The following is a 23966-nucleotide window of genomic DNA, read 5'->3' on the forward strand; positions in this document are numbered from 1 at the left end:
AGTTTCATTCTCCTGCATATGGATATCCAGTTCTCCCAGCACCATTTACTAAAGAGGCAGTCTCTTCCCCAGCAAATAGGCATTTCTCAAAGGAAGATATATGTATGGCCAACAGACATATGAAAAAATGCTCAACATCACTCAGCATTCGGGAAATGCAAATCAAAACCTCACTGAGATACCATCTCACCCCAGTTTGGATGGCTAAAATCCAAAAGACCCTGAACGATAAATGCTGGTGAGGTTGCAGAGAAAAAGGAACTCTCATACATTGTTGGTGGGAATGCAAAATGGTGCAGCCTCTATGGAAAATGGTATGGAGGTTCCTCAAACAATTGCAGGTAGATCTACCATATGACCCAGCTATCCCACTGCTGAGAATATACCCTGAAGAATGGAAATCATCAAGTTGAAGCTATACCTGTTCCCCAATGTTCATCGCAGCACTCTTTACAATAGCCAAGAGTTGGAACCAGCCCGAATGTCCATCATCGGATGAGTGGATACAGAATATGTGGTATATCTACACAATGGAATAGTATTCAGCTATAAAAAAGAATGAAATACTACCATTTGCAACGACATGGATGGACCTTGAGAGAATTATATTAGTGAAACAAGTCAGGCACAGAAAGAGAAATACCACATGTTCTCACTTATTGGTGGGAGCTAAAAATAAATAAATAAATTCACACACACACAGAAAAAAAACCAGTGGGTGGGGGAAGAAGACCTAACAACTACAATTCCTTGAAGTTGATATGACAAGCAAACAGAAAGGATATTGTTGGGTGGGGGGGAGGGAGGGAGGTTTCGGTAATGGGCCACAATAATCAACCACATTGTATATCGACAAAATAAAATTAAAAAACAAAAACAAACAAAAAAAAGCACTCTAATCCCTTAACTCCACCAACCAGTTATTAACTTTGAGTAGACAGGACATTTGGAGTCACCCGGAACATGTGAACTCAAGCTTAAATGCCTAAAAGGGCCATGAAGACAATAGAGACTGGTGGGGACTGGAGTGATCTGGGAGCGCAGGCCTAAGTGCTTAGGATCATCAGCTGCTACTCAGCTCTAGTCACTTGTTGCCATGCATTATTCAGGTCTGTGCTATTTGATTTTCAGATTGTTTCCAAGAGAAAGTAGAAATCTGGGTGTGAAATTTCCTAATTTTGAAAACTGAGCCAACCAAAATACATTGGTAGGCCACATGCAAGCCTGCAGATCATTAGTCTGCAACCTTTGACCCATAATCACAAAGAGGACTTGTCTTCTGCCCATTCCACTTCTGGCAGATCCAAAGATTAAGAAGTTCTCACAATTTACTTCAATGTAAATGTCAACAAGTGATCCAAGTTCAACCCTCTAAGACCACATACTATCAGAGAGATCCTTTATTCCCAAAGAACTAGGATTTTTCAGTTTTAAAGTTCATTAATTTATTTATTAAAAAAACATTTGTTGTACACCTGCCATATGTGAAGCCCAGGGCTAGGATACAGCAGGGAATGGAAAGGATGTGGTACCAGCCTTCATGGTGCTTTCAGTTTGTGGAGAGACTCTAAACTAAAAATGAAACACTGACTGAAGGGAAGGCATGCGTGTGTGAAGGAACTGCATGACTGAGAGACCTAATTCAGTCTGGAGGGGTCAGGAAGGCTCCCTAACCCTAATAAAACACGGTTTCAAGTCACCACCCTGGTTAAATATCTGATGAAGGAAGAACTAAATTTTTATCCCCTGCTTGAGATTCTTCCTCTCATCCCTCCAAAAAACAAACAACAAAACTCAATGGTATTTCACTCTGAGCAGAGGTTGTTAACAAATTTTACTTTTGGCCACACCCCCACCCATTTTCCTCCTCTGCTCTAAGAAAAAGTAATAAGGAAGGTTGGAACACCCCCTCTATTTGTCAGAATAGTAGCCTGCAAATTTTTTAAGGGTTTCAGCTGTAGGCAGGGCCAGTCCTCAGCTTCCACCTTATTTACCAAGCCCAGCAGCAGCTTCAAAGCTCAGGATCATGTGAAGGGAATCCACTTTCCCACCCTCATAGGGGCTGGAGGCAGTTCAGGTAATATTGTTTGGGCAGTGCTCATCCAAAAATGAGTGAAGAGTCTAGAGTCTTTTGAAGTCTTAAAATTCTAATTAAAGGAATCAAAGAACAGTTTGGTGCAGAGAAGGAAGGCAACTTCACATTTAGCAGATGTTAAAACATGTGATCTCAAATCAGAAATAAACAGTACAAACAAGATGTTTTAAAACATGTCTTTGGACTGATGTGGAACTCAATGTACAGCCTGTTTGAAGTTAGACCCATATGTGCCTGCCTCTGGAGTTGTGTCACTTCTCCCATGTTCCATGATTTCCCCAACAGTAATCAACAGCAGTTCAATAATTTCATTTGCACATTCTCTCAGTATGCTGTGATGGATATCCTTCCAGGCATAAAACTGGAATTATTATTATTTTTTTTTTCCTTTTTGTCTTTTTTTGTGACCGGCAACAGATCGCAACCCTCAGTGTCACGCCCGTACCGGACCGGGACCGGCAACGGGATCGCAACCCTCGGTGTTGCTCCCGCACCTCGCTCAGCCAGTGAGCGGCCGGTCTGTATGTGAGATCCGAACCCTCGGCGGGAGCACCGCCGCACTTCCCAAGCGGCGCACTGTAGCAGTGCGCCACCGGGCCGGCCCGGAATTATTTTTTTTTTTATTTGCTTAGTTTTTATTTTATTTTGTCGATATACAATGTGGTTGATTATTGTGGCCCATCACTGAAACCTCCCTCCCTCCCAACAATGTCCTTTCTGTTTGCTTGTCGTATCGACTTCAAGGAATTGCAATTGTTATGTCTTCTTCGCCCCCCCCCCATCCCCGGTTTTGTGTGTGTGTGTGTGTGTGTGTGTGTGTGTGAATTTATTTATTTTTACCTCACACCAATAAGTGAGAACATGTGATATTTCTCTTTCTGTGCCTGACGTGTTTCACTTAATAAAATTCTCTCTAGGTCCATCCATGTCGTTGCAAATGACGGTACTTCATTCTTTTTTATAGCTAAGTAGTATTCCATTGTGTAGATATATGACATTTTCCGTATCCACTCATCCAATGATGGACATTCGGGCTGGTTCCAACTCTTGGCTATTGTAAAGAGTGCTGTGATAAACATTGGGGAACAGGTAAACCTTCAACTTGATGATTTCCATTCTTCTGGGTATATTCCCAGCACTGGGATAGCTGGGTCATATGGTAGATCTATCTGCAATTGTTTGAGGTACCTCCATATCATTTTCCGTAGAGGCTGCACCATTTTACAGTCCCACCAACAATGTATGAGAGTTCCTTTTCCTCTGCAACCTCGCCAGCATATTTATCGTTCAGAGTCTTTTGGATTTTACCCATCCTAACTGGGGTGAGATGGTATCTCAGTTTGGTTTTCATTTGCATTTCCCGAATGCTGAGTGATGTTGAGCATTTTGTCATATGTCTGTTGGCCATTTGTATATCTTCCTTAGAGAAATGCCTACTTAGCTCTTTTGCCCATTTTTTAATTGGGTTGCTTGTTTTTTTCTTGTAAAGTTTGAGTTCCTTGTATATTCTGGATATTAATCCTTTGTCGGATGTATATTTTGCAAATATTTTCTCCCACTCTGTTGGTTGTCTTTTAACTCTGTTGTTTCTTTTGCTGTGCAGAAGCTCTATAGTTTGATATAATCCCATTTGTTTATTTTTCCTTTGGTTGCCCATGCTTTTGGGGTCATATTCATGAAGTCTGTTTCCAGTCCTACTTCCTGAAGTGTTTTTCCTATGTTTTCTTTAAGAAGTTTTACTGTTTCAGGGTGTATATTTAATTCTTTAATCCATTTTGAGTTGACTTTAGTGTACGGTAAAAGGTGTGGGTCTAGTTTCATTCTCCTGCATATTGACAGCACCATTTACTGAAGAAGACTGGAATTATTTTAGAAGAGTGTGGTTCAATACCTTGAGGTTTGACTGTCTCTAAACTATGCCATTTCTGGTGTGAAGGTCATTGTTCTTGATGAGAAATAAGATTTACCTTAGGCTTTAGTCACAGAGCATCAGATCATAAGAAAAATGCCCTGCTCACTAGGACTTCTCTTCCAGTTTGAGATTGATCTAGCTGGCATATGGGTCACCTATATAGAATTTCTACACCACATAAGTAACTGCTCTGCAAGTAACAAGAACAAGAGTAAAGTTATCCCCAAAGGACTTGAGAGCAAAACTGGAAAAGTAGGCAACAAAGTTTCCAAACATCCCTAGGAAAGGGAAAGCCCAGTTAAATAAGCCACTGAGATGAGAGAGAAGAAAGGACTAAACCTAAATTACTGCATAAGATTTAAAAGTGAAACAATCATAAGGAACTGAAGAGCTAAATGGTCTGGGAGAACTGTTTATGATAAAACATCAGGAGTCTATTGTGAAAACTACTGTGGTTAATATTTCTCCCACAATATTCTTCTAGACCACATCACCACTACTTTCTCTGGTGATAGCCTGCAATTCCTTTGGTCTCAGGATATTTCACTTTTATCCTCTACTGGGATTATCTAACTTCAACTGATATAGGACAGGAGCATACGGACTTGAAGGAATCTAAGGCCACGTAATTTAATGCTCATGGCATAGCATAGGACTTACAAGATACTGGGACCATACCCAGCAGACATCTCCAAATTAGGGGCACAAACCCCAAGTCACAAGGGCAAGCTGATAAGCTGATTTTGCCAGTTTCCTCAGCCAGTTATTCCCTATCATGTGGTTTGGCAAGGAGATAAAACTTGGACCAACATTGATGGTAAGAAGAGGTTGTTCTCTTTCTTATACAAGCTTTTTTGGATAAATTTATTGTGGCATTAAGCTGCAGACATCCATGCTCTAGTTCCCCTGATGTCCAGCTATCATAAAACCTTCTATGATTCTGTAGCAGACCAGTTTTCATCTTCTTTTAAGTTACCCCAGGGTTCCAAACAGCCATTGCAACTGAAAATGTGGCCCTGGCTATGCAGCATAACGCACAGTCAACTAAAGAACAATAGGTGCAATTCATCAAAACATACCATAGGGCAAATCACAGCAGCACGAAAGAGCCCTAAACCTAGAAGCGTCACACACAAAACTTCATCAAGGTGAATGCCTTTTTCTCAGCATAAGTAAGATAAACACATATACTATAAAATATGTATTGCCGTGTCATTCTGCCACCAGAACTGCCTTTCTGAGACAGAGCAGATCACACCTTATCTCTCCTTGAATACTTTCTATGGCTCTCTGTACCCTTGAGCAGAGCACTCAAGGTCCTTCACAATCATGCCCTAACTTCCTTCTCCTTCCTGCTAGTTAAGCACCACACATCACTCACCTCCCACTGCTCCAGCCAAACCACTGTCAGATCTGAATGGTCACTAGTCAACTGTGCCACAGAGATGGTAACTACATTGATCCTTCCTACAGTACAACAAAAACTAATTGGCTGTCCTCCAGATGTTACTGATTCCATCATCCACTGATTCCACAAATCAAGAGTTTTGAGCTGTTTTTCCATTAAAAGTGCACATCACAAAGGTACAGAAAAATTCAGATTCATACTAAAGATAAATTAACGGATGATTATTTGGCTTAATGAAGAAGTATCTTAAATAGCCAGCTCCCATAGTGTTTTTTAAATGTGATTTGGTTTGCAGAAGGAAGATTTGGTTTGTACAAAAATTTTAAGCATATATCCAATTCTACTGCAGGTGATACTTCCCATCGATATGGTTCACAAGTGTTTAATAAATTAGCATTTGTCTCCACTAAGTCACTTCACGGGAACAAGTGTAAATATGCCAATGTGAAAAAAGAAACGGGAACAGGAAGAATGAAGGGGTAGGAAAAGCATTTTATAGTTTGTCAGGATATTAGGAACAGTGCCTCGTTTTTATTTGCATCATTATTTTTAGAAAACTCAAAGTGACTCTGGTGCTACTGGATTTGTGCTGTTTTATCCACACTTTCCCCCTGCACTATTCGGTCTTTAAGCAGAAACATGATGTGATCATCATACATGCTGAACTGTGCTCAGATGCTACATGAAGGATGCAGTCTGTGGCTATGGAGCTCAGCAAGCTGACTGGTTCTCACAGATCAAGGGCAGGGCCTTGGCCTTCTAGCATTAAAATTCTGCAGACTGCCAGCCAAAAATTCATGTTCTGGGAGACGGAGGAGGCCAGGATTTTACACTGTAAGGGCATGCAAACACATAAGTGTAGACGAGCAGGAGCTTACAAGAGAAAACACTAATAGAGCTAGAGTGAAAACCTTACATAGTTTATCTGACAGATGAGTTAAAATTATCAGAAGACTAATTTGTAGCTAGTATTAACAATTCTACAAACGGGCCGGCCCGTGGCTCACTCGGTAGAGTGCGGTGCTGATAACACCAAGGCCACGGGTTCGGATCCTATATAGGGATGGCCAGTTTGCTCAGTGGCTGAGCGTGGTGGTGCTGACAACACCAAGTCAAGGGTTGAGATCCCCTTACCGGTCATCTTTAAAAAAAAAAAAAAAAAAAAAACAATTCTACAAAATACAACTTAAACATTTGAACATATTTTATCATTAAGTCAGTATGATATATTATGAAACACAGGCATATTAACACTCATATTTTCAAGCACTTGGCCAAATGGATTAGAAAAGGTACATCAAAAGAACAGTACACGTTGGCCATTTCAAAAGACAAAACTACAAAATATACAAATTGTAGACTATAAGTATGATTAATTTTGATTAAAACACTTTACTTACTAAAAATTAAGTCACAGTCACACACATTTACTAAACATCTTTATCAGCTCTGAGATTAACTACCATCATAATAATTGTGATTACCTATGATCCCTTACTATGATCTGGGCACTGTTCTTTTTTTTTTTTTTTTCCTTTTTGTCTTTTTTCGTGTCCGGCAACGGATCGCAACCCTCAGTGTCGCGCCCGTACCGAACTGGGACCGGCAACGGGATCGCAACCCTCAGTGTCGCACCTGCACCTCGCTCAGCCAGTGAGCGGGAACCGGTCTGTATGTTGGGATCCGAACCCTCAGCGGGAGCGCCACCGCGCTCCCAAGCAGCGCACTGTAGCAGTGCGCCACCGGGCCGGCCCTGGGCACTGTTCTAAAAGGTTTATATGCATTGCCTTGTTTAATTCCCACAACAACTCTGTGAAGAAAGAGATCATCTTCAATTTAAAGACTCAATTTAAAAACTGAAGCACAGAGGTTAAGTAATTTGCCAAAGGTCCAATATAAGCAATAAATGGTGGAGTTATTTAATTAACTTGAAACCTCATACAGATTATTAAGGAATGATTACATTTATATAAATAAATATGCCAAGGAAAAATACCTTTAAAACTATAGAGACATATTCACATCAACCATGTTGTAAAAGCATCAATTTTGTGCATGAGGTTCTTGCTCCGAATCTACTCGCACTTCCACCTGTTACTCATGTACCTCACCCAAACTGAATCTTGTGTGAGAAACAAACTTGGTTAATAACAATAAAGGGAAAGATACAGTGGGAGTGATTTTTGTTTTACAAAATTATTTGTCACTTTACAATATAACTCATTTGAGGTGCCCTTAAGTAGCAAGCTATCAAATGTTATTTGTCTTAAAAAATTGAATTACCACTTTTAAACTACACATATATTACACAGGGACAGGCATAATCAGACATGAAAAGTTGGGCAAAACATAAGATTATTGGGTTCTTGGACTTGATATCAACCATGTAAGGTTTATGGTTTCTCTCAGGACATGAAGACACAAGGAGAATTTTTCTTTAAACATTCATGATAGAGAAAAAGACCAACACTATGCCATAACGTAAAAATTAATAATTAAGGTCTTATTTATGTTTATCTGGTCAATCCTAATAGTTTTGAGTTAAAAATTTTTTGATTTCCTTAAATAAACTAGTGTATATGAATGACTGAAAATGAATTTGGCTTTCCCTAAGTATGTTCAAATTTAAAGTTTCTGACATTGCCTGTGGGAACTGTGCCTCAGGCAATATTTTTCACTGGTCTGGTATGTATAATGAAGGTATGGTATGGTATCTTTTTCTAGTTATTGTTAAAATATAAGGAAAAATTATATTAAGTTGCTCATATTTGCTAGCTCTTCTTCCTTTCAGCAGGTATTAGCTATGTCGTCTTTCGTTGGCATTTACAGGTGACATGGCTATCATGCATGCTTAGCAAATAGACTAGTTATTATGTGTGGCTAATAAAAATGACTCATTAAAGTCCCATACTTACCATACAATACTCTACCACAACATCAACTTAAATGTATCACAGAAGAGACAAAATGGAAATAATTTATCAGTGATAAATAGCTTGTGGATGAAATCTTTGTAAAAATCAATCTGCAGGGCCGGCCCGGTGGCGCACTGGAGAGTGCGCCGCCTGGGAGCACGGCGGCGCTCCTGCCGAGGGTTCGGATCCCACGTGGAGACCGGTTCCCACTCACTGGTTGAGCGAGGTGCGGGCGCGGCACCGAGGGTTGCGATCCCGTTGCCGGTCCCCAGTGTGGGCGCGACACCGAGGGTTGCGATCCCGTTACCGGTCAGTAAAAAAAAGACAAAAAGGAAAAAAAAAATCAATCTGCAGTCTAATTAATTAAAGATTAGCTTTTGTAGTCCCAGTGCCTACTACAGAGTTGGCATATAGAAGTGATTTAATAAATGCTCAGTTGCTAAAAAGCTGGTGTTCAGTTCTTTCTACTTCCTGAAGACACATGTAAATAGAACACTCTCATCTGGAATACATACACACATCTACACAAGAGGTGACTGAAATGAACAAGCTGATAATGTCAGTGTCTTTAAGTAGAAAGAACCAAAGAAAAGATGACATAGTTATAAAAAGCTGCTTACCTTACAAACAGAAAGAACATTAACATTTATCAGTTTCTTGATTGTCTGCAAATAAAAAATTGATAATTTTATATAGATTTGATCATGGAAGTGACCATATTAGAGACACACTTGAGTAATCTAGAGATACGCTGGAAGTTTCCCCAGATATTGCAGAGCACTTGGAAAATGATAGGAGTTGGGTGGAGAGGTAGATATTATTTTACTCTCATAGTTATGGTATTTTTCTAACAACAGTAACAATTCATGCAAAATCCAAGGTATAGATACAAGTAAAACCTGGAAGAAAAAAGACACATTAAATCTAAAATAAGTAGAACACCTTGCGACTTCCCCTCTGCTAATATGGAGAGCAGAAATTATTGAATCTAAGATTTTCAATAATTTTAAAAAATTTACATAGTCCTTCAATGATATGCTTTTCTAGCTTTCATTAAAGGATTACACATGCATCATGGATGCAGCTTTCATTTTGGTAGAGCTGGTTTACCTGAATCAACCATGTTGCTGTATTTTAACATATTTATGATTTTTAAATTGATAGTTAGAATCCTAATACTTAAAATAGAGCTGTTTGATAGAATAAAGATAAAAATAATAGTAATAAAAAAACCAGAGCTATTATTGAAACTGGCATTGAATAAATGAGGTTATAAATATTTTCACATTCAATTCTTCTAAACATGCCTATGAAGTTGCTGATTTTATGGGCAAGGAAACTGATACTAAGTATGGTTAGGATCATCCCCAGGTAGCAAGTAGGTTGAAGAGCCAGAGTGCTGGACTCCAGTGCTCACAGTCTAAATCATTATACCATATTGTCTCACCAATACCTGTGTACATTCTTTTTGTTACCATAATATACAAAGAAAGTCTTACATTGTCCAAGTCAGGAAGGTCCAAAAAGTATTCAGGATACTCATATGACATTCCCACATTGTTCACTGAAATAAGAAAAGATCATTAGCTAACATATATATTTTAAAGATTTATTGAAATAATGGGGTTAAAGATATCAAGACTAAAATGATACCTACAATTACAGAAAATACTGTTTACGGCTGGAGTGACCTTTCCCACACCTTTCTATCCTAAATCTATCCACCCTTAAAAGTTCATTTCAAATGTCTCTTCCTTCATTAAGCCTTTCTGTACTTACCATCCAATCCCTGACAATAGTATTTATACTTGCCTCCCACTTTCCATAGCCCAATGGGACATGGGCATTCTGCCTCTGTAATACACTTATCTGTAGATATTGCTTAACTCTTCTCTAGATCTTAAATCTTCATAGTGTAGTAGAAACAACAGACAGTACTGTGGCTTAAGAGACTGGAAACCTGAGTTTTAGTTTTAACTGTTTCCAAAAATGTGTGGCCTGGGATGAGTCATGGATGATATGCATCTCAGCTTTTTCCTCTCCAAAATGAGAACTAATTTAATCATTCAATAAATACTGGCCACACACTTCTGGGCAAGATGTGTGTTAGGAATTAGAAAAGGGAGAAAGGAAAAGACAGTTTCTGGCATCATGGAGCATACAATCTAGAAGGAAGAGAAAGGCACTCAACAGAAAGAACCAAAGAATTATTTCATTGCAAACATTACAAAGTGCAGAGTGCCATGAGAGTGGATTCCTGGTGAGCCTGCCTTCATCTGGGAAGTGAGTGAAAGCTTCCTTCTGGCAGCCAAGAGAGTGTCAGACTAAACATCTTCATTCAACCATCCATTGAAAGTTGAGGTCATGTCTTAGTTGTCCTAGCATCCCCCCTTCCCAATCATTTAACCTAAGGTTGGGGCTACAAGACAATAGACAAGATGTGAATAAACATATACATAATTAAGTACATGACTTTAACACTCAGATATCCTGAGGTTTTCCCTAGTCCTGGAAAGACAAAGTTAAACCCAGACTAGGGAACATTTGCAGGAATCAACCAATAAATAAAATAAATTGGAATTTGTGTTGTTAACTAAATAAATAACTCATGAAGTGGATTATTTATCTACATTTAATTTCTGAACAACTCTGTTTGGTACTTCCTATTATTAGGTAGCTGTTATTATTATCTCCCTTTTACATATTGAGAAACTGAAGTTTATAGCAGTCAAATAACTTGTCTGGGGTCATAGAGCAAAGAAGGCTGTGATTCAAAATCAGGAAATTTGACTTCAGAAGCTAGGCTCTTAACCACTATGTTAAGCATCATGTGCCTTCATCCAGTATTCAATTCAGAAAAAAAACCAAAAATGGTAATAATTGGACAATAATCAGAAATTTGATAGCAATATTTAATAAAACTGTAAAGTATTAGACAAGAAAGCTTTCCGTTGTAAAAAGATATTAAAATTATGATCAGTCTGCTAAAGCTTATAAGAAATTGTGGCAGATAAACCTGATAGTAGTAATAGCAATTTTTTCAATAGACTAACAAAATTAGTAGTTCAAAGGAACTCAATAAGTGTTATATATTTAGCTGTAAGCCAGTCATTTGAGGCTGTGATATAAAGATTTTACTTGCAAAATTCAGTCAGGATGGCTTGAACAAGACCACTGAAACCTGTCTGAAAATATGTAAACAAAGGATAATGACAAAGCAAACTGTATTTAATTAGGATTTGTGTCCATCTGAATAGAGATAATGTCTAAATAATTAATAACAGCAGATCCAAATTCATTTTTACTTTACTCAATAAGTTCTCTATGTACCAGAGGTCCTAGAATCAATTCTATAAAGGATCTGTTAACAATTAAGCCAAAACTAGTTGAAAATAAGGCTTTATGTTCATTTGACTTTGCTTTAACCACTGCAGAATTATGAAGGATAAATAATTTACTTAAGAGTGTGACTAATGGGCCGGCCCGGTGGCGCACTGCTACAGTGCGCCGCTTGGGAGCGCGGCGGCGCTCCCGCCGAGGGTTCGGATCCCACATACAGACCAGTTCCCGCTCACTGGCTGAGCGAGGTGCGGGCGCAACACCGAGGGTTGCGATCCCGTTACTTTATGTTCATTTGACTTTGCTTTAACCACTTCAGAATTATGAAGGATAAATAATTTACTTAAGAGTGTGACTAAGGGGCCGGCCCGGTGGCGCACTGCTACAGTGCGCCGCTTGGGAGCGCGGCGGCGCTCCCGCCGAGGGTTCGGATCCCACATACAGACCAGTTCCCGCTCACTGGCTGAGCGAGGTGCGGGCGCAACACCGAGGGTTGCGATCCCGTTACTTTATGTTCATTTGACTTTGCTTTAACCACTTCAGAATTATGAAGGATAAATAATTTACTTAAGAGTGTGACTAAGGGGCCGGCCCGGTGGCGCACTGCTACAGTGCGCCGCTTGGGAGCGCGGCGGCGCTCCCGCCGAGGGTTCGGATCCCACATACAGACCAGTTCCCGCTCACTGGCTGAGCGAGGTGCGGGCGCAACACCGAGGGTTGCGATCCCGTTACTTTATGTTCATTTGACTTTGCTTTAACCACTTCAGAATTATGAAGGATAAATAATTTACTTAAGAGTGTGACTAAGGGGCCGGCCCGGTGGCGCACTGCTACAGTGCGCCGCTTGGGAGCGCGGCGGCGCTCCCGCCGAGGGTTCGGATCCCACATACAGACCAGTTCCCGCTCACTGGCTGAGCGAGGTGCGGGCGCAACACCGAGGGTTGCGATCCCGTTACTTTATGTTCATTTGACTTTGCTTTAACCACTTCAGAATTATGAAGGATAAATAATTTACTTAAGAGTGTGACTAATGGGCCGCGGGATCGCAACCCTTGGTGTTGCGCCCGCACCACGCTCAGCCAGTGAGCGGGAACCGGTCTCCACATGGGATCCGAACCCTCGAACCCTCGGGGGAGAGCCGCCACGCTCCCAAGCGGCGCACTCTCCAGTGCGCCACCAGGCCGGCCCCCAAATGGTAGCATTTAACTTAGCATTAAATATGTTTATTAGTGAGAGTTATCTTGAATTCTTCAAATGAGGCACCAGAGACAGATTTAAACTTTTTTGCAGTGACTTGCAAAGCCTTTTTACTTGTGTAACACACCGTGTTTTTCAGAAAACAGGAAAGCTGTGTAATCTCAGAATTCCCACCACTGTCCCAGTAATCGCCACAGGACCTTGAACAGTAATAAACTATCAGTTTCTTGCTGGAGTTCTAAGACTGGGGAGAGCTCAACGGAAGAGATGAGGCAGACAGAACAGAGGTGAAGACAGGCCAAGAACAAGGATGAAGAAAGTGGAAAGAGAAGGTGGTGGCGGGCAGAGGAGCGATCCTCTTGGAGTTCTAGATCTCTGCAGGGAAGAATCGACAGTGAGCTCTCCACAGGCTCCATCCAGAACTTCAGAAAACACTAATAGCAACATCAATGTTGCATGTTGAAGACTCAGAAAATCCATGGAGCAATTCTGAATGTCATATAAATAATCTATTATCCTATTATAATAGAATATATTAAACAATATTCTATTATACTACTTTTTAAAAATCATTCCCACATCTCATACTAAAAAAAAAATACTAAAATGTCTGTTTCTTCTAAATTCATTTGCTGCTTAATCTCACTGAACTTAGAATCCTTTATCAAAACCAGCTGCTATAGCGATATAATGATGTCATTAGAAAATTAGATTTTCGGTATCTGGGTTGGACATGAGAGACAAGCAAACAATAAATTACTAGAAAATAAAAATCCATTTGAACAAATATAATAAAACAGATATGGGTAACCCCACACAGACCACCTTCATCTGCTTCTTTCTTCCAGATTAATCAGAGACTTAAGAAATCAAGGTGGTTTAAAAATATTTTGCCTAATGGTTGGGCTTCTCCATATATATCAAATAATGCAAAGTATTCTCCTCTATTTCCTTCTCATTGTAACAAAGCAGAAGATGTTAAGTTTACATTTCAGTCATATTAGCAGTTAAACACACTAATCCAGTACCAGCACTTAACATTAGAGCTCACTAATAAAAACTGATTAGAAAAAAATACTGCCACCTAATTACATTTCAAAATAAACTGAAGTTTTAAAATATGAACTTCAGTAATAGCGTATATACCAAAAGTGGGAGAAACTTCTCTTATCTTAAGTCTCTGAGCTAAAAAGGTACAAACCTCAGAGTTTAACAGACTCAGGTTTCTTTCAGTCCTGGCTCCACTACTACCAGCTCCTGACAAGAGGCAAGTGATTTCACTGTGATAAGCCTCAGTTTCCTCATTATCCTTACTTATGAAATAGGGATAATGATTTAAATGAGAAAATAGGCATAAAATCTTTAACCCCATGCCTTAACATATTAATATGTTAATAAATGGAGGAGGAAGAGTTGTTACTGATGTGTGGTCACTTATGCAACAAAAATTTATTGAATTCCTTCTTTCTGCCCCACACAAAAGGCCTTGCTTTTATTAAATATGACAGCATCAGAGTACAAAGATCCTTTTGAAAGACAGAGCTCTGGGCAGCAGTTAACCAAAATAATTCTTTATGCTGATTAAATTTATCCTAATTGCTCCTCTTCCCTCTTCAATTCATTCAAGCAGATCTAGTCTTACAGTCTAGAGAGAGAGTTTGGAATGTGGTGCAAAGAGAATTCCTTCTTTGCCTTATTTAACATATTGCTGTAGCTAGCACATGTTCATACTCTGACAGATGATATTTGGAACACCATGCAAAACATTTTGCAAACTTTACAGTTTTCATATACTTGTGAGTAGCAATTTCCAAATAAAAGAGAGTTTACAAGGCTTTAAATTTACAGTGCCTTTAATCAGAAATTAAAAAATTAAGATTGAGTCAGAAGCAACACAACAGAACATTTCACTTCCACTGTTTCATTATAAATTGCTGTGTGATACTCATTACAAAACTATGTAAGGTTTGCCACAAATAAAATTGGAAGAGGGGATGAGGAAAGAAGGATGACATGAGCTTGGTAGTTAAACATTAGCTAATGAGAGGAACATTAATCAATTTCATGACTTACAATTCTATTTATATTTCTGAAATCACAAAGCTAATTACCCAGTTTTAAGTTACAGGTTCTGCTTTAATTAATACCAGTAGTGGTTTTTGAATAAAAGGAAATAAATTTGAATTCTGAAAGTCTTATGCTCACTTTAGAAATCCAGTCTCAGTCAACACATCTAATGGAGCTACAAGGCACTATACTTAGTTGGACATTGTTCCTGATGAGCATCCTAGTATATTAAAAAAAATCACATACCTATTAAGCTTGCCATGATTGGCTACAACAGGCTTCTGCCTTATTTAACACAAAGAAGGCTGCCTTCCAGCAAAGAAGAGCATTCATGCCCAGTGATCTGTCTACTTGAATTTCTACTTCACACAGCCCTCTCAAGCTTTACATATCCCAGAGTGAATCATGATTTTTCTCTACAAAATTTGCCCCTGATCCAGGTTTCCTTGTCTTAGGGAAACGACACCCAGTTGCTCAAGTCAGAACCTGGAAGTTGCTAATTACAGTTGTCTAATTCTGGACAACGTATTTAACCTCTGTAAATTTGTTTCTTGTCTGTAAAATGGGCACAGATATATTAATATCTACCTAGGGTTGTTGAAGATTAAATGAGATTCATTAGCATGGTGCCTGGCATATAAAAAAAGCCCAATGAATGCTGGCAATGATGATTTTTTAAAAAAACTATTGTTATTCCTCACTCAAGACCTCTGATGAAGACTCTCATCAGAAATTGGACTTGTTTCTATTTCCAAAACAACTTAGTCAATCCACTTCCATCCATTGCCAATACCATCATCCTAATTAACATAACCATCATCACCTTTGTTTCATTGCTGAAATAGCCTCATATCAATTCTTGCCTTCTTCCACTTGGAGTCAGAATGATCTCCTAAAATTCTCATATGTTGTCGTTTATGCTTAAACTTCTACGATGGCTTCCCATTGTATTTCCAATAAAATCCAAATCTATTAACTGGTTTTCAAAGACTTTCATGATCTGGCTCTGCTTAATCTCCAGACTCATCTCTTGCTACTGTCCCCTTTGAAATCCTTGCTCCAGATTTACAGGCCTTTCTCCGACATGCCACACACATTCATTTCAGGGCTTTTATACACTCTGTTTCTTTTAACTGGAAGCCTTTCCCACATCTCTTCCCCCAGTGTTAACCAGCCTTCAGGTTTCAACTCAAGTACTACTGTCTCAGGGAGACCGTCTGTGACATGCTTAGCTTCCTCAGCAACATGTTCTTTCATTACATGCAACGTATTCCCAAATACTTGTTTAATGGCTATCTACTATGAAAGCAGAAACAATGTCTGTTTTGCTTACTGCTATAGCTCTAGAATTTTATTTGTTTTAATGAATTAGTACATCATTGATTGAACAAACCAATCAATAAATAGGGAAGGAAAGGTGCTGCATAAAAAAGAATTTGTCTGATCTTTGTTAATGGGACAGAAGTTCTAAACCCTTGGAATTTCCTGAGTGATAGGAGTGTCTTTGTTATTCATGGTGGGTCCTTGGATTACACCTGATTTTATGCTAACAAGATGACTTAGAATGGGGGTTGGTCACCAGAAAGACCAACTATGTGACTAGAGGGTTGGGGCTTTGAACCAGCCCAACCTCTGGAAAAGGGAGGATAGCTGGAGATCAGGTTTAATCACATGGCCAATGATTCAGTCAATCACGCCTACACAATGAAACCCCAATAAAAACTCTGGACACTGAAGCCCAGTGGAGCTTCCTGGTTGGTAAACACATTGATATGCCAGGAAGGTGAGGTGTCCTATGTGTGTCTCTTATTTGGCTGATACTGATTTTTATCCTTCAAAATAAAACTATAATCATAAGTATAGTGCTTTCCTGAGTTCTGTGAATCACTGTAGCTAATTATCAAACCTGAGGGGGTCAAGGAAACCCACAAATTTGTAGCCAGATGATCAAAAGTGGCCTGGGGACCCCCCAAACTTGCAGCTGGCATCTGCAGTGAGGACAGTCTTGTTAAGGACTGTGTCCTTAAACCTGTGCAGTCTATGCTAACTCTCGGTGGTTAGTGACAGAATTTGGTTGCAGTATTACAACAGGGAAATTCTGAATGTGTCGTAAACCCTTAGAAGACTCAAAAATCATATCCTAGCATGACAGAGAAACTCCATCCCCTCCCTGAACTATCATCCTATCATGTGCCTATATTCCTTTCCTACATACCTAAGTTAATAGCCTCTGCTCTTTCTTATGCCTGATCCTTTTATACTTGGGCTACAGGGAAAAAAGGGGGCAGAGTTCTGGGGAATATTTGTCAGCCCATAATGTTTATCTTTGGTGCCTTTGCACCTAACTTTATTTTACCCTTCTGCTCTTCCCCCATCTCAGCAAACCATTAATCACCAACCTACCACTACAGTTTCCTCTTAAACCTATCCTTCTTCTTTTCAAAATGATTTTTCCATGTCTTTCACTAACTAAAATAGCCATTTTCTCAGGGCTCCTGGTCCAGCAAGAAGTAGACAGGTAATAAACTGAATATACTAATACCAATAAGATGTGAACGATAAATGTCATTGGTCCTTTCAGCAGTATTTACATTTCAAGAGAGGGCAATTTACTAATTTCTAATTTGTAAAGTTCCTGAGAACAGCAAGAAGATAATTCGTACCTTTATATATTTTTAAAACGTCTAAAGAAACAAGACTCTTCTGCTTATAACTTTCTTAATCAACTGGAACTGGGAAGCTGCATAACTTCCTAGTATATTCAATTTCCCTTCCTTCCAAGTAATTCCTAGAAAAGTGTTCCTCAGCAAAGTTTCTGCAGCTCCTTGGTTCCCTCTCCTAGGCCTACATCTATTCTTCCTCCTTTCATCTTTAGGGACTGAATTATTAGGAAGCCATCTCTGGACTCCAACCCGAACTCCATTCCTAGGAGTTTGCCATTTGGAAGCTAACTAGTCCTTTCCCCAAGTAGCTAATAATACTCGAGTCTTTTGTTTAAAAATGCTGAAAACTTAAGTTTATGAAGAGACAGAGTTGACTGACCTTAACTCAAACTATCTTTTAGTTTAGTAAATATAATATTTATATTTGACTCTTCTCTATTCCAGAACATTCTAGGAAATACTACATTCCAGTGGAGAAAAACAGAACATAAGTGCTTCCCAAAATCCATAAGCTTTAATGAGGAAAGTGGTTACATGGGCAAGGATAACAAAGAGTTTGCATTCCGCTGAGAAGGGAAGGACACTAATTAAAAAATAACTCACCAGGTACATTAGTGGAGCAAGTATTCACTTACAATGGGCATAGGAAGAAAGAGAACAATAAGGTCTAGTTCAGCTTTTGCAATCAGTGATTCTTTGCCATCAACTGACCTTTATTATATATACATAGTTGTTATTGAAATGAGACCTCTTAAAATGGCAGGCACTGTGGGCAAATACGATCAAAAAAGTCAATGGATGGCAAATAGTCCTGAAAACACTAAGCCAGCATGGCAACACAGGTCATCTGGTACCAAGCGATTCTGTTGATTCTACAACTTATATAAACCATGACACTGGGTGGAAAGGACATTGAGGGCATTTGGCATGGGGAAATTCTTGTCTATGATACATTAAAAGCTTAAATAAAGCTACAGATGATTTTTTTTTAATGAATTACAAACTATATTTTTCTAAGAGGACCTTCTTTCTCCTTCTAGAATAAAGAATCTCACTCTTTTGTAAAAGTTTAAAAAGTCATAATAGCAGAATTCGATAAAAGTATTGTCTGTGGCACACTTCGAATCCAAGACTACTCCTTTAGCCTTGGTAAATTATGCCTCCCCAGGATGTATTGTGCAAAGTCCTCCAAACCAGTTTGGAGTACACATGCAAAGTCCTCTAAACCAGTTTGGAGTACACATGAGAATCTCTCCTGAAGAATCAAGTAAGCATTATAGCAATCACATTTTGTTAACCAATTGTGTGCTTATTCAAAGCAGTAAGGATGTCATTTTCTCTAAAGGGTTGAAGTTTCATGAGCTTTCTGAAATCTGTATTTCCTGGCATTTGCCTGAAAGTAGACAGGAGATGCTTATTTTTTACTTCTCAACCTTAAGCATTTATGGAGTCCCATCAAGTTATGGTGACCTTTCAGTATAAATTCACACAATTCATGGCTGTTTTCTTTCCATGTATTATTTCTTTCATGACAAAAGGCTTTAGCGTTTTCCTTTGTAATTCTGAAAATATTTTCTTTATTAAGCACTGGTTGTGGTTTGGTCCTTAATGCTATTCAAACAAATGGTGTGTACCTTGGTGGTTTATTTTTCTTTTTATCATTACTAGTTTTGTTGATACTCAGTAGAAAAAAATTTCTTCCTATGACTTAATATGGACTGTTAGGTCTTACTAGAAATCAATCTATACATACAATATTTTAGGGAATGTTATAAAGGTGAGACTTGCATTAAGTGAAGGAGAAAGGAGAATAAATAAGATTATTTCAATCCTACTGACAGAGGTGGAAATAAGTGGCATCTGGATGGGGACACGGAAGAGAAAAAAGTTGAAGGGGCTAGAAATCCAGGTAATCGTATGAAAGAGAAAAAGTATAAACATTAGACCCCCCCCACCCCAAGTTCTAGAGGGTTACACCCACCCTGAAGAAGGAACTATAAGATTACAGTTGAAATATAACCTAGTAATAAGATAAAATTTAGCTCACAAAGGTGTTTTAACAAATTTAAAAATCTTAACAAATTAAAATTACAATGCAATATAAGTATAAGTATGGTTTTTGCTAATAAATGTCAATAATAATTACATAAAGCTTATGATTAAGGAAACAATTGTAGTAGAGTACGAAGAAAACTAACTTATAGCCTGGCTAGGGAGATAATATATGCAAAAGCGCTACTATACACTTTAAAGGTTTACGTAAACATTAGCTATAATTATATTTATTATTGGTCTGCATCCAACTAGCAATCACAACCAAAGTTGAGTATGTTTCAATTAGTATTCAATCTGAATTGCCTAATGACAGTATAACTTTAAAGCAAGGTTTCTCAATCTCAGCACTACTGACATTTTGGGCCAATAATTCTTTGCTGTGGGAGGTTGTCCTATATGTATTGTAGGATGTTTACCACCATCCCTGACATTTACCCACTAGAGGCCAGAAGAGCTATCCTCCCCTCGCTAAGTACTAATGAATCAAAAACATCTCCAAACTTTGCTAGACACTGCAAAATTGCCATTGGTTGAAAACCACTGCTTTAAAACATTAAGAAAAATCTAGAAATTATATTCATGGCTCTCCCACCCAAACTGAGGATGAGAGATGGTCAGGACGAACTAGAGCTGAGATGCCCAATATAGTAGCCACTAGCCATATATGTCTATTGAGCACTTAAAATGTGGCTAGTCCGAATTGAGATATGCTATAAGCATAAAATATGCACTCAATTTCTAAGACTAAGTATGAAAAAAAGAATGCAAAATATTTCAATAATTGTGCATTGATTACATGCTAAAATGGTTTTGGATTCTTGCTAAAATAATTTGGATATAGTGTGTTAAAATAAAACACATTATTAAAATTAAGTTTGCCTGTTTCTTTTTATTTATTTTTATTTTTTTATTTTTTTATTTTTTTTTTGTCTTTTTTCGTGTCCGGCAACGGATCACAGTGTCGCGCCCGTACCGGACCGGGACCGGCAACGGGATCGCAACCCTCAGTGTTGCGCCCGCACCTCGCTCAGCCAGTGAGCGGGAACTGGTCTGTATGTGGGATCCAAACCCTCGGCAGGAGCGCCGCCACGCCTCCAAGCGGCACACTGTAGCAGTGCGCCACCGGGCCGGCCCCTGCCTGTTTCTTTTTACGTTTTGAAAAATGTGGCTACTAGAAAAGTTAAAATTACATATGTGGCCTACATTATATTTCTACTGAACAAGGCCAAACCCATGCAAAAATATATCCCTCCTTCATGCAATACATTCCATGCAGTCTTTAATGAGAAGGAAGGGAAGTCAAAAGAGCTCCGTCTTCAGTTTTCTCTTTACATTCTTTCTATTCTCCTTGGATGACCTCCAGTCTCAGGGCTTCAATGAGATTGCTACTCACAGATGACTAATCTCCAAACTCTATCTCCAGTCCAGAGCTCTACTGAAACCCAGACCTGTATATCCTGCTATCAACTTGACAACCCCACTTGGACATCCTAGAGGAACCCCAAACTTAAATGATCCTCACTCTCAAAAACCTCCTTAAGGACTCCCATTTTAGTAAATGGCACTGTTGCTGCAGATGTTCACTCCAGAAACCTGAAAGTCTTCCAGGAGTTATCTCTTCTTCATGTCACTTGCTGCCTCTCACAAAGTCCTGCTTCATCTACTTCCTAAATATTTCTGGAATCCTCCTTTTTCCTATCGCACTGGCTGGACCAAGTCAGCATTATTTCTCCTTGCTTCAGCTCATCCTTCCCCTTTTTACTTATTACACCCTGCTGTTCTCTTCTCAAAACACTTATTCCACAGAAAATTGTTTTGCTCAGTCTTGCCTTTCCTATTAAAACATTATACTATATCAACTCAGGCGCTTTCTTGTTCACTGTTGTTCATTGACTAATGAATTAATAAATACATGAATAAATGAAGAGGGGTACGAACCACTAACTTACAGGTTGCAACTTACTAAAGAACTGGACTATAAAAAAACAATGGTTGTGTTAGCACACGTGGCCTGGGAAAACATCAGTCCTTATGTGTGTATATCAGTTCTTATATATTGACACATGTGTTAGTTTTCTAGAAATTGAGAAAAAGTGCTTGGGGACCATGTGCCCTGTACTCTCATCCTTAACAGATCCATCTATCATACCTAAACTGAGATTGAAGCTTTTTCATATACTGGGTCAGGAAAGAACAGCTGAGGATGCCTTGCATAACCCTCAGGCCTGCAGCAACCTGATGCCCAGCATTTTCTATCTCTGATGTGATAGTCCCAGAGCATTTATAGTTTCATGATTACCCGGTGAAAAGCAGCTAAAATTTATGCAAAGCTAAGAAAACCTGCAATGAATGAAGTCATCTTCGAAGAACACAAGTTCAAGACAAGTAATAAGACTTTCTCCCAATCTCCTCTCATTAGGTATTCTTGATCCACCTTCCTGCCTAAGCCAGCCTTCACTCCCTACATTCATTCATGCATTCATCTATCTATCTATCTATCTATCTATCTATCTATCTATCTATCTATCTATCTATCTATCTATCTATCTATCTATCTATCTATCTATCTATCTATCTATCTATCTATCTATCTATCTATCTATCTATCTATCTATCTATCTATCTATCTATCTATCTATCTATCTATCTATCTATCTATCTATCTATCTATCTATCTATCTATCTATCTATCTATCTATCTATCTATCTATCTATCTATCTATCTATCTATCTATCTATCTATCTTTGTTTTAAAATTTTATTTTATAGATATACAACGTGGTTGATTGTTGTGGCCCATCACTGAAACGTCCCTCCCACCTCCCTCTCCCCCATCCCACCCAACAATGTCCTTTCTGTTGGCTTGTCATAACAACTTAAAGGAATTGTAGTTGTTATGTCTTCTTCCCCCACCCACTGGTTTTTTTTCTGTGTGTGTGTGAATTTATTTATTTATTTTTAGCTCCCACAAATAAGTGAGAACATGTGGTATTTCTCTTTCTGTGCCTGACTTGTTTCACTTAATATATTTTTCTCAAGGTCCATCCATGATGTTGCAAATGGCAGTATTTCATTCTTTTTTATAGCTGAGTAGTTTTCCGTTGTGTAGATATACAACATTTTCCGTATCCACTCATCCGATGATGGACATTCGGGCTGGTTCCAACTCTTGGCTATTGTAAAGAGTGCTGCGATGAACATTGGGGAACAGGTATACCTTCAACTTGATGATTTCCATTCTTCTGGGTATATTCCTAGCAGTGGGATAGCTGGATCATATGGTAGATCTATCTGCAATTGTTTGAGGAACCTCCATACCATTTTCCATAGAGGCTGCACCATTTTGCAGTCTCACCAACAATGTATGAGAGTTCCTTTTTCTCTGCAACCTCACCAGCATTTATCGTTCAGGGTCTTTTGGATTTTAGCCATCATGACTGGGGTGAGATGGTATCTCAGTTAGTTTGGATTTGCATTTCCCGAATGCTGAGTGATGTTGAGCATTTTTTCATATGTCTGTTGGCCATTTGTATATCTTCCTTAGAGAGAGATATGCCTACTTAGCTCTTTTGCCCATTTTTTTAATTGGGTTGCTTGTTTTTTTCTCGTAAAGTTGTTTGAGTTCCTTGTGTATTCTGGATATTAATCCTTTGTCAGATGTATATTTAGCAAATATTTTCTCCCATCCATTCGTTGTCTTTTAACTCTGTTAATTGTTTCTTTTGTTGTGCAGAAGCTCAATAGTTTGATATAATCCCATTTGTTTATTTTTTCTTTGGTTGCCCATGCTACTGGGGTCATATTCAAGAAGTGTGTGTTCAGTCCTACCTCCTGAAGTGTTTCTCCTATGTTTTCTTTAAGAAGTTTTATTGTTTCAGGGTGTATATTTAATTCTTTAATCCATTTTGAGTTGACTATAGTGTATGATGAAAGGTATGTGTCTAGTTTCATTCTCCTGCATATAGATATCCAGTTCTCCCAGCACCATTTGCTAAAGAGGCAGTCTCTTCCCCAGTGTATAGGCTTGGTGCCTTTGTCAAAGATCAGATGGCTGTAGGTGTGTGGGTTGATTTCTGGATTGTCTATTCTATTCCATTGATCAGTGTGTCTGTTTCTATACCAGTACCATACCGTTTTGGTTATTATAGCTCTGTAGTATTGTTTAAAGTCAGGTAGTGTTATGCCTCCAGTTTTAATTTTTTGGCTGAGCGTTGCTTTGGCTATGTGTGGTCTTTTGTTATTCCATATAAATGTCTGGATAGTTCTGTCCATTTCTGAGAAAAATGTCTTTGGAATTTTTTTTTTTTTTTTTTTT

General features: G+C 38.7%; 1 protein-coding gene across 1 annotated transcript in view; it reads right to left on the minus strand.

Moving 5' to 3' along the window:
* HSD17B12 (hydroxysteroid (17-beta) dehydrogenase 12) overlaps positions 1 to 23966 on the minus strand; it is a 75353-nt gene that overhangs the window by 37820 nt on the left and 13567 nt on the right. The window contains exons 3-4 of the mRNA XM_008587403.1: positions 9830 to 9894; positions 8951 to 8995 (exon numbers count right to left, since the gene is read on the minus strand). Of these exons, the coding sequence (XP_008585625.1) occupies positions 8951 to 8995; positions 9830 to 9894 (110 nt within the window). The remainder of the gene's footprint in view (positions 1 to 8950; positions 8996 to 9829; positions 9895 to 23966) is intronic.

Source organism: Galeopterus variegatus, unplaced genomic scaffold, assembly GCF_000696425.1.
Source record: "Galeopterus variegatus unplaced genomic scaffold, G_variegatus-3.0.2 Scaffold4371, whole genome shotgun sequence".
NCBI classification, from domain to species: Eukaryota; Metazoa; Chordata; class Mammalia; order Dermoptera; family Cynocephalidae; genus Galeopterus; species Galeopterus variegatus.